This window comes from Natrix helvetica (genome assembly GCF_964273705.1).
Source record: "Natrix helvetica genome assembly, chromosome: 1".
NCBI lineage: Eukaryota > Metazoa > Chordata > Lepidosauria > Squamata > Natricidae > Natrix > Natrix helvetica.
The window spans coordinates 275,346,739-275,363,691 of NC_138548.1; the positions used below are offsets into that span (position 1 = coordinate 275,346,739).

The 16,953-nt window shown below is 36.7% G+C and overlaps 1 protein-coding gene across 3 annotated transcripts in view; it reads right to left on the bottom strand.

Moving 5' to 3' along the window:
- ARHGAP26 (Rho GTPase activating protein 26) overlaps positions 1-16,953 on the bottom strand; it is a 257,550-nt gene that overhangs the window by 32,562 nt on the left and 208,035 nt on the right. The window contains exon 21 of one of the 3 annotated variants that reach the window (XM_081936143.1): positions 11,841-15,267. The exons of the other annotated variants lie outside the window; for them this stretch is intronic. Coding sequence (XP_081792269.1) covers positions 15,162-15,267 — 106 coding nt within the window. The 3' untranslated portion in view covers positions 11,841-15,161. Of the gene's footprint in view, positions 1-11,840; positions 15,268-16,953 lie in introns of those variants that run through there. 3 annotated transcript variants of the gene reach the window in all.

Sequence of the window (16,953 nt, forward strand, 5' to 3'; positions counted from 1 at the left end):
CATTATTTCCCCATTTAGTTGTTAAAAGTTGATTTCTCAGATAATATTAGTACTAATATTAGATTTCTTTCTTTCTCCTAAATATTAATTTCACCAAAATTTAATTAATTTCATCTCAATCAATACTCTCTCGTTTAAAACCAAATACGTGGCCTTAAAGGGCTTATGTGCTTTACAATTCATTGATTTTTTTTTAGTTTTCAAGTAACATAAAAAAAGCAATTCTGTTTAATAAGTTTGGTAGATTTATTTTCCGCAACATCCAATGCAAGATATGCACATTGATTTTTATCCTCTTCTATTTGTCAATGAAAATACTTTCCTCATCTCTTAATTCTAGGCCAGAGTGGGAGGAGGTGGGATAGCATTGTCACATAGCTTGTGAGAATCATGAATATGGAAATCAAATATGGAGATTCTCAGTCATCCAGGTCATGGTTGTCCCAAGTGTTCTTTTTTTTTCTCCAAAAGGTAACTGGACTTTGTTTTTCCTTGAGGACGTTTCGCTTTTCCAGTTCTCCAGTCATCTTTAAAGCGCTCCATGGCTCGGGACCTAGTTACCTGCGGGATCGCATTCTACCCCACACATCCCTGCGACCAATCTGCTCTCACAGAGAGGGACTCCTCCGGGTACCTTCCGCTAAGCAGTGCGGGCGGGTGGTGCCCAGGAATAGGGCCTTCTCTGTGATGGGCCCAACCCTCTGGAACGACCTCCCCCCCGATATTAGAACCACCTTGGACCTCCGCTCCTTCCGCAAGAAACTCAAGACCCACCTGTTTCGATTAGCCGGCCTGGCCTAATTGTAACTGTAATTGTACTTACAGGGAACACCCACTACTGACCTTCCTGGATGGCTTTTTAAATTTTAAATTTTGGGGTTTTAAATTGGTTTTAGAATTGTTTTTAATTATTTAATTAGTTTGGGTTGTATATACAGACGGTATGTTTGCGTTGTTTTGTCTGATGTTTTATGTTATGTTTTGTTTTTTATACACGAACGGTCTGTACACCGCCCCGAGTCCCTACGGGGAGAGGGGGCGATCTATAAATTTAATAAACCTAAACCTAAACCTATTGTACCTTTCCTCGAGTCCAGTTGCCTTTTGGGGGAAAAAAAAACACTTTTGGGACAAGTACATGATTCCACAAATGAACACAGAGAAATAGTTCAATACTTCTACTTTATCTATCATAAAGTATTGGTGATATTGATTAAAATCTGGAAAATCTCTTGATATTAATAATAAATTATATCAATTATTTGGAAATATTAGGGTGGGCAAGGAGGCAATCACTTTACCTTGAAAATGGTACCATTTATTGTCCCTAGAAGAATACGTAAATCCTTCAGAAATACAGAGTGCACGCACGCCTTTAGAAATTCATGGCCAGTATATTAATTTGTTAATATTCTGGTGAAAAATACAGTATTTGCAGTACAATGATCTTGTTTCCTGGTACTATTAGTGTCCCATTTCTCTAAGCCACTAAAAAAGTAAAAATGTCATTTGGACTGGTCTGAATGTTCTTGTCCTTCTTGCTTTAGCTTTTCTTTTGATGGTAATGAATTTATGCCACTACCTCTGCAACCTCATTCACCTGAGTACTTTTTTAATTTCCTCTTCCAGAAGAAGGTACACTCAGCAGATTTAATGAGGTTGACCAGGATACCCAGGTGCAGTTGTTGAAGTACAGCATTTTTTAAAAATGGAAAATTATCTGAACACGCAAGCTTTGGAGAAAGCAGCAACTGTATACAAAAATGGACAAAGATTTCTTCTGGGACGGTGACTGACAAAAGTAAGATTAGATTAATATGATAAGAGCACTGAAGTGGAACAGCCTAAGCCTAGATTTACGTCAACTGAAATTACAAATACTAAATATGGAAAAAGGAAAGTGTGGGAAGGCTTTTTCTTTTTTTTAGTTCAGGGAAAATGCATTTATTGCTTTGAAGGATAAGAAGAACCCTGCTGGATTGGACAAAGGAAGGTTATCCTGACTTCAGCATTGTTAAGCTAAATATTCCCAGAAAGGTACAAGCAGAGCAGGCAGGAAGGCAATAGAGGTTGGCTGCCACCTTCCTAGACAAGTGCTGTGAAGAACTATGAAAGAAAAACAGATACAAATGTGGATTCAAATGGAAATTATAATAATATCCAAACAGTCAACAAAATACATTTCAACAGCATTTTCATGAAAGCCAGCTCTTCGGGCCCTTCCTCTTCATAACTTTGATAGCATTCATTTCTGTCTTCTGTCATTCTGTTTTTAACTGTTTATCTGTTAAAATTACAGATAGTTTTTGACTTACGGCCACAATTGAGCCAAAAATTTAGGTTGCTAAGTGAGTTTTGCCCCATTTTACTTTCTTGCCACAGGTGCTAAATGAATCGTTGCAGTTGTTAAATTAGTGACTCTGGCTTCCCCATAGACTTTGCTTATCCGAAGGTCACAAAAGCTGATCAAATGACCCTGGGACGTTGCAATTATCATAAATATGCCAAGCAGCAGAATTTTGATCATGTGACCATGGGGATGCTGCAAGAGTCATAAATTTAAACAGTGGTCATAAGTCACTTTTTTCAGTGCCATTGTAACTTGGAACGGTTATTAAATGTTGTAAGTTGAGAACTATCCCTATACTGATGGTTTTAACTGTGCACGCTGTCCAGAGTCACATGCAAGTGAGATGAGCAGCCGTATAAATCCAACAACTTCTTAAAAAATAAACAAGTCATTAGCTGAAGCAAAATGAGAAATAGTCGACGAATCAAAAATTGATGGCCAACCCTTCTTTCTCTATTATTTTAAAAGCAAAAATAAAAACAGCAACCACAGCAACAAAAAGCCTTTGGCTGTGTGAGCTGCACATATGGTGCTGTGCATACGTAAGAATGACTACATAACTGTGTTATGCTAGTACATCTAACAAGTCAGACCATGTCCACTTAGGAGATACTACAGTTCAGAGTATGTAAATAATGTATATGCATTCATTGTGTTTAGCATCTACACAAGCCTATTTGTGCCCCCTAATGGAAAGAACGTGCCATGATCACTCAAAAAACACGTGCTCTGTGGTAAAGGAGAATGCAATCTAATTTTAGATTATTAGCAAACAAACCAAAAAAAGCATTCATCTGGAAACTGCTGCTGCTATTGTCTTTTTCACTAGAAACATGCATTTTCCTCCAAAGATGGCAGTATGGAGGTTTTTCTGTTCTCTTGACAAAAAGGCATTGGTGGTAAAGGGAAATGAGTAAACTAATGTTGTTGAATCAAACACACCTCAAAGAAGAGGAAGACTTCACACGTCCAAGATTGGGACACAAATCACATGAAGATAGTATCAACACAAATTGGGGACTTGCAGATCCTATAATGACTGGTACATCTTAGAAATGTAATCTACAGAATTACCTATGGAATAAAGCCAACATAATCTCCTGACTTAATCATGTTAACATTATGAAGAACGTGTTAGGTATTTAATATTTAAGTATTAAATATTACTCACCAAGACCCAGATTCAAGAGAGAAAACTGTATCATAATGAAAGAACATGTTAAAAGGCATTAGGAATGGCCAGGGGCCTAATTTTGATGATTTTTGAGAGAGCTGCTTCTCAAAACTTCAGAGATCCTTATATCCTATGGAGTACACATTGCTATTGTCTCTACTTGGGATAATTAGGAAAACTCTTTTGTTACCCATGGAATCTTATTTAACCATTGTTTCCCACGCAGACATCCATCGCCTAGGTAGGACTGGATTCCATCCTGCACATTTAAAGTTGGTTCCAAAACTGCAGAAAAACCAATGCTTCATGCTTGCAAGGAATATCCTTTGCACGCTTAGAACACAAGATTTTAGATTTGGGTCTTGTGGAGTTCTAAGACGATCAGCATCATATTAAAGTAGTAATATACAGTATGTAGACTTACCTTACCTGGAGGCAAGGTTTTAGTAACTTCGCAATGCACCATTGCAATACTTGACCAAAACAATAGAAAAAATTGCTTTACTTTGCAGGTGATATGAAAGAACCAACATTTGCAGAATTAATTGGCTCAATGCAAATACAGATAGTCCTTAAGTTATGATAGCAATTGGGACTGGCATGATCATTAAACATGCGAAGACGTGTCCACATTGTTTAGTGACAACAATCCCAGTCAGTCCTAGATGACATCATGAGCCCATGAGGTGCAGCTTGTTAAGCGGGAAGAGATGGGAGTCCCAGGTAGGGGGCACAAGGGTTCCATGTAGGAGTGGAGGGAGATCTTGGGGAGGAGGGGGGCAGGGCATACATGAAACATATGAGCGTCCACATAAGCTGAATAGAAGCACGGGGAGGGAAGTTTGTGTGCGACAGAAAAATCAGATGTGACTTACTTGTAACCTTTCTTGCTGGCTTCTCCAGCATCTTTGCTTCTGGGGAGCCAGCAGGAAACGTTGCAAAAGGCAACCATGTAACTGTGGCTCCCTGGAATTTCATAATTGTGAGCTGAGCACCAGACTGCTGAGATTGTGATCACATGAACGAGGGAGTGTTGCAGTGGCTGGGATTTTGAAAGCTAGTTGTAAATAGATTAATGCTATATTTATGTATAATCTTGATTTTATCTTACTGTATGGAGGGGAACCGACCACATTATGTACGATATTCTTGCTTTGTGTGAGAAAGTAATACTTGTATTAAATACAGGCAGTCCTTGGGTGATGATCATTTGTTCAGTGAAGTTGCAATGCTAAATGAATGGTAGTTATGAGTGTGCTCGAAGTTCTGGCCATCTCAATGCCCCACAGTCACATTTGGGAGATCGGTGACTGGCCTGCATTTATGATTGATCCCAGCATCTCAAAGTCATGTTCTTCTGCCCTGCTTTAACTTCCTCTGTTGTAACTCCCCCCCACACACACACATACAATCTACTAACCTCCACCTCGGGTCAGCCATTTTTAGCTGCTCAGCGCTCCTGCCTACTCCTGCCACCCCCAGCAGACCTTAGCTGACCCCAGTTTTCTTCCTCCAGGAAACAAAGTAACCAAAATTATAATCATTAGTCTAGGATATAAATCTCTGCCATATGGCATGGACTGTGAACAAGAAATTTCATGACTCAGGATCCCCAAATATCGCTTACTTTAAGAAACTACTGATGCTGCAATTCAGAAATATGATGGCAAAATAACATGATCAAAATGAACACAAAATTGAACTCAGGAGCACTTCTCCCCCACCTGCCCGCCACTTTGGCTTATGTGCCACAGGTCTTCTTATTTGACCTTTTAGTTTAAATAGTGCCTTCAAACTCCTAACTTTCATGCAATTACTATAGCAATGCTATGAAATCTGATCTCAAATTTGCAAACATACATGACTAAAGTGTCCTAACTTTAGCCAGACGTAGTCATGAGTAAGCAATTGAAAATAGTTGTGTTTTTTTTTCTTTCTTCCTTTCCTAATTTTCCATTCAGAAATGAAACTGGGTGGGAAATATATATTCCTTTCATTAAGAACCATTTGGCCGCTAAATAATTAAGCAAAGAGCAATTTTTCCTTTTATTTGACTTAGTTTCTTACCTGCTAACTAGAACACTTTTTAAAAACCATATTTCTTCTGTGTTTAGGCTGTGGATACTACATATCAACACAAGATTCCATCTGAAGTGGGGAAGGCGGGAAACCAAAATTGGGGAGAACTAATTCTTGGGATTCACTTTCAGATGGAATAAAAGATCCTAATGGGAATCACACAAAACCTTCACAGGAAAAAAAATATCCCAACTCTAAAATAATTTAATGAGATTGAAATTGTTCCTATAGCAAACTCATATTCCATACTGAGTAGTTAAAGGGACTTGGAGCTGATGTCAATCCTATCCAAATACCTTAGCCCCTGACCTTGACAACAGCAGATCTACTCTAGGGTTGTAGACATTTTAATTCTTCTGTTACCACTGTCCCTGAAATCCATTTGTGCTCTTTACAAGAGGCAGAATAGGAACTTTGGACGGATTTATTTCTTCCGAAATCTAGGCCTCCATCCTGACTACAAGTAGTAAATAAAAATGTAATGTGCATTCACGGAACAGCCAAAAAACAATTAAGAAAAACGGGTCTGCAAAAGGCACGCATTGAAACTGAGCCAGACAAGGCTACGTTGCATTAGCACTTTGTTAGTAACATCATTATTAAAAACCACACAATTGTTTCTTTTGAAGAAATGCGGCCGTTGGAGGTCAAGATTTCAAACATGAAACTTCTTAAATAGTTTCAGAGTTGGTAGTGATACCTTACAGGACAAGCATGGTATTTTTAAAAAAAATATTTCCTGCCCCTGAATTGGACAACAAGTGATCCCTATTGAGAGAAGGGGGTTTCAAAGACCATTGTTCAGGTTTCTAAGCCTACCCTGTGCCTAGAGATAAGGGCTCATTATCCCTATCACTCATAAACATACATTTACCTGGTTAAATAACTGAGTGATTGAAAAAAGAAAAAAAAGAAACCACAAAAAGAAAAGGGTATATTTATGTGTGCTTCCAAAAAGCAAATTGTGAAGGTACACAACTTACTGGAATACAGTGGAACTCGCTCATTATGGCCAAAGCCACAACAAAGGGAGAATGAGTAGTTATTGAAAAGGAGTATCTCTCATAATGCTTCCTGAAGCCTTGACCTAACATTCCCTTTTTTAGCTTACCGAGATACTTCCTATTAAGAGACGTGGAGACTCAGTGGCTAGGACACTGAGTTTGTCGATCGGAAAGTTTGGCAGTTCGGCGGTTCAAAACCCTAGCGCCGTGTAACAGAGTGAGCTCCCGTTACTTGTCCCAGCTTCTGCCAACCTAGCAGTTCGAAAGCATGTAAAAATGCATGTAGAAAAATAGGGACCACTTTTGGTGGGAAGGTAACAGCGTTCCATGTGCGTTCCATGCCTACCACATGACCACAGAGACGTCTTCGGACAGTGCTGGCTCTTTGGCTTTGAAACGAAGATCAGCACTGCCTTCTAGAGTTGGGAACGACTAGCACATATGTCCGAGGGGAACCTTAACCTCTACCTTTATACTTCCTATTACTTCTTGCAATAAGGAGGGCATACAGCAGCAGCACCAAACCTGTCCTTTTCTTTCCACATAAACCCATCGATTGTATTTCAGCTGGTAACCACAACTCTGTTTATCACAAGCAAAACGGGAAATTATGGGGATGGTAAACCACTTTGGATGGAAAGGCAAAAAGGTACTTTAAGATGCAAAAGGGAACCAAGTTGGGATCTCTCTGTCATTCCTTAAAGCAACTGGATCTTTTTCTGGGGTCACATTTCATGCATTCTTAATGAAAATATGAATTATATATACTGAAATAGTTAAACAAATATGTGAAGTTAAAAAAACCATGGTGCTTGTCTTGGCTTTGACTATTATGGAGTATGGTTCCTCGTTAAGTCTCTGAAAAAGCATAATCAGTCTTCAGCATGGAAAAAGTTGTGCAATCCTGAAATATTCAGTCTGCTTCCTACTTGATTAATTGATTATATGACATCAGTTGATTTATTCTTAGCAACCAAATTAGGATATAGCCTGAACTTGGTCTATCATTGTTACAATCAAGTCCATTCACATTGTTGCTGGTCATCTTCTCCTCTTTCTCTGCATCCTTCCAATCATTATAAACTTCTCCAAAGATCTTAATACAGGTAGTCCCTAATTTACAACATTTCATCTAGTAACCGTTCAAAGTTATAATTGAAAAAAAGTGACTTATAATTATTTTTCACACTTATGACCATTGTAGTATCCCCATAGTAATGTAATCGAAATTCAGATGCTTGGCAACTGACTCCTACTTATGACAGTTGTCCCATCCCAGGGTCATGTGGTCACATTTTGTGACCTTCTGAGAAGGTAAAGCTAAATTCACTTAAAACTGTGTCACTAACTTAACATCTGCAGTGATTCACTTAACGACTGGGGCAAGAAAGGTAATAAAATGGAGCAAAATTCATTTAACAAATGTCTCACTTAAAACAACTGAAGTTTTGGGCTCAATTGTAGTTGTAAATCAAGGACTCTGTATTCACATGTGTTTGAAATGATAATTTGAGCCTGGATATTTGTGTCTCAAGTGAAAACCTCTGCCTTGGCAATGGCTTAAGGACTGAACTGACTTCAATTTTTAGTATTAGAAGCTTTTGTAATTAGGGATGACTGTTCATTAGCATGCTTTAGCATACCAATTTAAGGTTCAGAGTTGTTTTGAAAGACTTTCTGTTTCCTTATTTGTTTCCATTTCCACTCACTTTATAGATATTGTTGTAATACTATTTCATGTCTCTTCAAACAGCTCTCTGAATTTTTTTAAGTTCCTTTCTGAGTTTTCTGTCTGTCTTGGCTTTGCCTTTTTTTTCTCTTCTTAGTAGTTTACATCATTTGTTCTAACATCCAGTTTGCTTTTTTTTTCTGTTTCTTGAACTGTGGTAGTTTCTTTTCACATTTATCCTTAACAACTTCATTCTATCACTTGGTTAGTTCCTAAATTATTATGTTCAGAACCTTAAAGCAATTCCTGATGTTCTTGAAAACAGTAGGAACATTTGCAAAATCATACTGTGGACATTGGTTTGAACTTCCTCTGCTTAATATGGAATTTCCACATTAACAATTCACGAATTCTTCCACCATCAGCCAGACCTTTGCTGTTAAAACCTCTTGTATCAATATGGTCCGCTTGATTTCTGTGTACTCCATCCAATGATATCTATATATGTAAGTATCATTTTGGTTGTTGAAAGATCAAGTCAGAAACTATTAAATAATGGGATAATCAGGAATTCAAAAGGTACTTCATTTACCTTTCCTAAGCCATACAGTCTAACTTAATATTTCCAACTCTGGCACTAACCAAGTTTCCAACCACAAGTGGCACATCTTGCTTGTATGTCCTGTCAATTTCAAACTGAATTTTGATCATCAAACTCATCAAACTCTTTTTCTGCTTCAGTGGTTGGAGCATAAACTTGGATAATTGTCATATTAAAAGATTGTCCAGAAAACCTAATTGATATTATTCAGGTCATTGACTGCATTGTTGCCTAGGAATGTTCTTGTTATACCCATCCTAACTATGAAAACAACACTCTTCCTTCTTTGTTTTTCTTGTTATGAGCAATAAAAAGTGCAATCTTCCCCACTAAAGTGACCAATTCCAGTCCACCTTAACTTGCTGATGCATAAGATGTAAACATGTAGTTGATCCATTTCATCTTTCAGTGGGCTGAATTTTTTCTTGTTTATGTTTCTTATGTTTTACGTTCCTGTTGTAATCCTTTCTTTGTAATTTTGCCTACATGGCAACATCAGCAACTAAATATCCCAAAGATTTTGGCTATGTCATAAACACTATTAATACTCCAAAATATCCTCAGCATTTCTTTAGTAACATGTTGGGTGGCATATTACACGAGGGGGCCTATCATTTGGTTCAATATCATCAATTACATTTTCTATCTACGGTATGTGGTTTTCTTTTTTTTTTAAAAAAAAATACATTTATCATTGTCTTTTCCCACGTCGTTGTATGAATTGATGAGTTTGCAATAGTCACTAAAGTGATCTTCTGTCTCCAGCATCTTTCTGTATTGGAATTGCTCAATATACTGTAGGTGCCTCCATGTTTTAGGTGGCTTCACATTTTGGGCAACTCTGCTGGGATTATATAATTTTGGCGTACACCCTCGGAGTTCTATCCTTATCCCTACACAGAACACCTCCCTCCCTGCCATAATAAAGCAGCACAGTTGGATTTGAGGGCTATTCCCTACTAGCATCCCACAGAAGACCTCTAGGCATGCAAGTTTTATATTAAAAGCAATGAAAAACTGAGCCACTACAGTGAAAAAATAATAACAGCAGCAGCAACATGTCTATTTTCTAACTAAGTTTTTAAAGATGAGCCATTTTTGATTGGCTAAATATTTTTAATGCAAATCTAATCCTACACTTCCCATAATGTATAACTCTATTGTGTATATTCTCGAAATTATTTCTTTCAGTTATGAATGATAATTATTAATTTCTAAATTCCTGACCACTTTATCAGATTCAGCTTGAAACCACTTTAACCAAGTTACCTGATGGCCTACTTTAGATTCACACTTATTGCATAATAATTTGTTGTTATAAAAACCTCTTGCTCTGTATAAATGACATTGTCTCCATAGCTTGAGTAGAATTGTCCTAAATCAGGATGCAAAAGTCATGATGCATCATCAAAAAGGTTACTGCAGTTCTGTCCTTTATCAATAGAAGTATTTTTTTCATGACGAGGATATTGATCTTGTTAGAATATGAAGCAAAATTAACCAAGAGTAATTAGCAGAGCGGCAATGTAGCTATGAGATTTCTTTTTTTTTCTTTTCAAAAATAAAAACAGATCACTAGATTCAGATACCTCTTGACAAGGTGATTCTCAACAAGGACCATGCATTTTGGCTTTTGATAAGGAACTTTCCTAACTATACTTCACTAATATTTTTCTGCCTGATCGTGTTTTTATGCAACTGATTTATGTGCTTTCAATCCTAGCCAACCTGACTGCCCTTTTCCTCTCTTTCTTCTCATTCACATCTATGACACAGAACAAGGTCACTGAAAAATAAAACTTTATAGATCATTTTCCATCTGGCCATTTTCTTGTGGGAGATAGGCATTGCAAATAAAATATTACAGTGCTGAACATCGTGACTTGATCTATTTATATATTCTGTATATGTATTATATCCCATGAATTGTTTTTAATCCCACATTAACAGCTTTCTTGATATTTATAGAACCAAGTACTATGTAATACATTACAGAACTTATATGAATTGGCTACAAATTATACACAGGTAAAACAATTCAAGTTCTAAAAATTCAGTGGAACAATCTTGTAATAATAATACAAGAAACCACCCTGCTTGCAATTGCCTATATGCTTAGGCTGTACCTCAATAATTCTTAAGTCCTTGATTAGGACTTGAATTATTAAGTTTCCACCAGTCACAGACTGTGAATCTAACTGTACAGTAGATTACCCACACATAATTAATAATAATAATGCTACATCTGGCTATCCCAGGTCCTTGGAGAGGACTCAATAGACATTTAGACTGGATTTGACAAAAATGCCAAATCCAGTCTAAATGTCTGGCCAACTGTGCAACCAACGGTAACAACAATAGTGCCTCAATGAGATGTAAAAGCAGAGTAACAGATGGGCAAAAGGAACATGTGGGACAACCTTGAGTAAGGATCCTGATCACAAATCAGCACAAATGCTAATATAGACTGGCTACACAGTTTTGATAAGAGCAGATATAAGAATCATCCATTTTCAATCATAAAAGTTTCATAATTATCTTCTGTTAGGCTTGAGTTAAAATGTTGTCAGAACACAATATTGCAGGCTAACTCATTGCCCATTGTCTGGAGTTCGACCCTTACCAGCTCAAGATTGACTCAGCCTTCCATTGTTTTGAGGTCAGTAAAATGAGGACCCAGATTGATGAGGCAATATGCTGACTCTGTAAACTGCTTAGAGAGGGCTGTAAAGCACTTTGAGACTGTATATACTGTAAGTCTAAGTGCTATTGCTATGAAAGCTTTTTAATCTGCAGATTAATCTTGAAAGGTTATTCTGATAGAGATTCTTCCACTTGTCTTTTAGTCTGATAAAGCTTTGACTTTTGAATAAAATCAGTATATATCTGTGGGAGTAGCTTCAGAACATAGTTACTTCTGAAAGCGGTTGATTTATCAAGAAAACTGCACACTTTATAAAATTAGATACTTTATTTTACCAGTTTGTTGTTTACATGCATTCCAAAATATTTTATAACCTTGAATAAAAAAAAATAGTTTGCTTTTCATTCCTTTCTTTTATACAGTGAAAGAACTTAGCAGGTTTTATTTTCGTTACAATTAAATGTTACTTTAGCACTTTAAGCATATAAAGGAATCTACTATATATTTAAATGAGAAATTCAGAAACATTGAGCTCTACAATTAACACATATTGATTCAAGAAGATGGACGATGACTGTATTATATCAACCTGAGATTTGTTTCATTAAGAGTATATATTATAAATAGCAATACTGTAACCACATTTATTTATTCATCTATGCAACATATACATATATGTTTTCACAGTCCTAAATATCATTTGTAAAGCATGCTGTGCATTTCACAGTAATGATTTTTTTTTTTCCTAAATCCAGAGGTTAGCTTTCAAGTTATCAGATCCAGGCTGCAAAAATACCGATTGACCACTAGATGTCCGCAATCTGGTAGAATTATTCTTACTCTGTTATCTGGTGGACATTTGGATTTTTACAATCTGGATCTTTTGCAGTCACACTAGGCATTCTCACAACCAGAGAAGGGTTAGGGTTTCCTCAATGAAACAGATGAGATTTAAGTTAATGTTAGGACTAATATTAATATTATGACTGATTTAAATTGTATTGATTCAACTCTAAAAACTAAACATGAATTCCAACAGATTTTCCAGTATTATTTTAATTCTTCCCTTTCTTATACACTAGGTCCATATTAGGCACCCTTCTGAATAAATTCACAGACAAATGCTTGGATATATATCATCATAATGAAGAAAAGAACTTAAAACGCAATTTAATTTGAGAATCTGAGATATCATTTCTTAAGGATATGTATTTTTCATTTTTATTATAATCAAACACTAAAAGCAACTACCTTCTGCCTGATTCATTAAAATCTAAATAGCAATAAAACTACAACACTTTACAATTGTGTTATTAATACTGCATCAAAGAATCATAGAATATAAGAATTGGAAAGGATTTTGAAAACCGTCCAATCCAGAATCAACTCCTTCAGCATCTTTGCCAGAATGCAATTGTGTCTCTTTTTAAGGTTCTGAATATCACTGAAAGAGTCCAATACTCCCAAGGTAGCCTGTTGTCAAATAGATCTTATTAAGATTTTTTCTTCATCTCTCAAAGGTGATTTTTTTTTTCAAAAAGCAACTGGACTTTGCTTTTCCCTTGAAGACATTTCACTTCTCATCCAAGTTCTGAAGAAGTTTCTTGGATGAGAAGTGATTTTTTTTTTTTAAAAAAAAGCACCTTTGGGATAACCATGACCTGGATGACTGAGATCTCCATGGAGATTTTTTTCTGGTTATTTGGCACAAATCTACTTTCTTATAATTTAATTGTGTGTTTCTTCTCTTATCTTCTGGAACATCTCTAAACAATTATGCCTATGACAGTCCTTCAGATAACTGAAGGCAGCTATTTTCTCATCTTCAGACTAAATATACTCAATCCTGCCAACCAGTGGTGGAATTCAAAATGTTTTACTACCGGTTCTGAGGGCATGGCTTGGTGGGCATAGCTTGGTGGGCGTGGCATGGGAAGGATACTGGAAACTCTCCATTCCCTCCCCACTCCAGAGGAAGGTTACTGCAAAATCCCCCCTTTCCACCCAATCAGCTGGGACTCGGGAGGTAGAAAATAGATAGGGGCAGGGAGAGTAAGAGATGGTATTTACCGGTTTTCTGAACTACTCAAAATTTCTACTACCGGTTCTCCAGAACTAGTCAGAACCTGCTCTGCTGAATACCACCTCTACTGCCGACCATTTGTTATACTTTTTCCTTCCTGATCCCTCATAATCTTGGCTGCTCTCCTAGTTTGTCATTGTCCTTCTAGAAAGAAGCTGGATGCAATACTCCAAATGCAGTCTATCTAGTCTGAAATGGACAAGAATCATGATAACCTATTTTTCATGGTTATGGTTGGTATTCTAGAAATGCCTGTTTTTCAAGCGTTTTCAGATGTATCTTCAACCAATAATCCCTAATCAAGTTGTCAATATAGCCATTTTGGCATCCTGGGTAGAATTCAACCTTGGCAGCTTTTCACCTAAGATTCATAGACAGGAGCTGAACAAGATTTAGTGCAATCTATATCGTTGAGGATTGCTCCCTGAACACTAAGTGTTCCACCATTTTAACAATACCAGTAGTTATATATTTATAAATGAAATCATGTTTAGAAGGGAGAATAAAACAAACCTACCCCAGAGCTATGTATTGCAGGTGGTGGTTATTATATTATTCCAACCCGCCTCCATTTGTTTGGTTTAGTTTTTAGCTTTGGTGACATTCAGTGCATCACTCCCAATTACAATTGTTGTCTGTTATTTTTACCAAGAACACATGTTGGAAGAGACCTTGGAGGTCTTCTTGTCTAACCTCCTGCTTAGGCAAGCTGACCCCTACACCATTCCGGACAAATGGCTGTTCAATCTCTTCTTAAAAACTTCCAGTGATGAATCAAAAAGCTTGGGAGCACACTCACACAAAAATCCCAGTAAAAGCATATAAATAAGCAAAGCTGGTAATTAAATCCTTAAAAGGTATAACAGGTTTCTGTATTAAGAGCTTAGTCACAAAGCCTATCAGGATTTAAAGAAAAGATGAAGGGATGTGGGAAGCAAACTAAGCTGGCATGGTGATCTATTCAACTTTTTGCCTTTCATTCTCATCTTTCAGTAAGAATATATAGGCTCAACTAATTTGATGCAAAATCAGTTTTTAACTGTTCCTTCATTTATTTTTCAGGTGATGGTAGCTAGAATATATCTTCATTGGCGTAGTGCCATTTTTGGTGGATGGGCTAGTAAAAATTTAGAGTTCTCTTCCAATTTCTCAGGGGCTACCACAAAGAACAGGGAGTCAAGCTACTCTCCAAAGCACCTGAGAGCAGGACAAGAAGCGATGGATGGAAATCAATCAAGGAGAGAAGCTACCTAGAACTAAGAAAAAATTTCCTGACAGTTAGAAAAATTAATCAGTGGAACAACTTGTCTCCAGAAGTTGTAAATGCTCCAACACTGGACATTTTAAAGAAGATATTGGATAACCATTTGTCTGAAGTGGTGTAGGGTTTCCTGCCTAGGCAGGGGGTTGACTAGAAGACCTTCAAGGTCCCTTCCAACTCTGTTATTTCTTGAACATGTAAATGGGAAAGTGTACTGTTTTGCACATTTTTACTGTTCCTCTGAATGTAATGCACTCAACATTTATGGACACAGTACAATTTCTAGGCACTCCACTTCAAGGGTTGTTGAGCTCAGCATCACTTGTCAACGCTGCCATTTCCCCAGATGTTTGATGTGAAGTAGGTGTATCTCCAGAGGCCTCTGTTGGAGCAGGGGGGATTCTAAATATGAGAACATGGATGAAACAAAAATGGAGCATAACCAGAAAAAAAATGAAATAACCTGCTATAATTCTTAGGCTATTAATAATTTCACAGCTTAGCACTCTTATGTCAATTTTGTCTGCACATCAGCTTCTTCACGATCATAATGCTACCAAATGGAAAGGCTCAAGGGCACATTAATTGATAGTTGGGATCCATTACAACAGCAGAAAAGATTGGTGAGATTGCATTACCTCCGTTTGGTGGCAAAGTAGGGCTGCTATAGCTACTGCTAATTTATGAACTTAATTCAGCAGAGGGATCTCCTTTCAGAATGAGACAGGATGTCTTTATGATTTAAGGCTTCTGGTTTTTCTTTTTTTCCTCTGAACCTTTAGAGAAAATCTACTGCTAATGCAGAAATTTGATCCAATTGTACTACTAGCCTGTCTGACAAAGCAAACAGAAAGAAGTTTAGGGTAGACACATTTCCTTGATTATGAGGACTGCTTCAAATATACCAATTTATAAATCAGGTTCCCCTGCATAAGAAATATAATAGAATAATCCTGTTGAAATTTAGATGAAAAATATGGAACCAAAATGAGAAGGTGTAGACTATTTTTCTTAAAAGTTCACTATCAAACTGTAAGTTCCCACCTACTATCTAGTTCTAGCTTCAGATGACATTAAATATTTAATTTCTATCAAAACACATTTCTAGACTACTTCAAAAAGAAGACCAGCATTTGCCTGGTCTTACTCTACAAACAGAATTCAGTATAAAAAAATGTGAGGAGAAACTTAATCAATGGTTCAATATTCTACAATGTTTTATTAGATGTGATCAAGAGAGTAAAGGCTAATAAGAGGCTACAGTATTGTTTTCAGTGTCATAGACAAAGGCTCCCAATTTTGCTTTTTCCTTAATAGAAATATGAAGAAATGTAGCATTTCAGAAATACAAGAGACTCATAGTCAGCCAAAAATACAAACTGCAAATTTGTTTGCTGCTATTTACACACTTGCAAATTAAAAAGCTATGATGAAAAAAGGGGGAAAACTAGTTAAGATGATACACATCTATTTCAAGAGGGAAATGCACTGAAAATGCAGTTCACCGCTTTTTTTATGTCATTCATTCATTATGCCATTCTTTGAACAAGATATTGTTATGCAGTAATCGCTAAATATATTATATGGAGAAGGGGAATGAGTCTATCTATGCATTTATATTTTCAGGGATCAATGAAGCTGTATACTAAAGCATGTATAAGAACATAAGTATGCACAAGTTCTCAGTTAGTTCTCCATATCTGTGAGAACTCTTGTTCATATAGAACAAGACCAGGCATCTTGGACTAATATTTTTTGTATTTTTGATGTCTCAAAGTTACATTGGCTTAACAGCAATTTATATTACAATCGAAGATAAAGCAAAACACAATTAAATTCAATGCAAAACACTGAATTGCAATGGACAGAGGAGAAAGTTAGTAACGTCACAAAAATAAGTTGATATATACACAAAGTGCATCTTTAAAAAAAATTTGGCTGCATTATGATTTTCTGCCAAAAATGATCTTTTTTTATTTTGTTACCCATTGAAAACTACAGCTGTTGATCTGTGGGCTGCTACCAAGTTCAACTGGGCTATAAATAAAGGATCTGTTACTTTAGGCAACTCTATATGAAACATTTGAA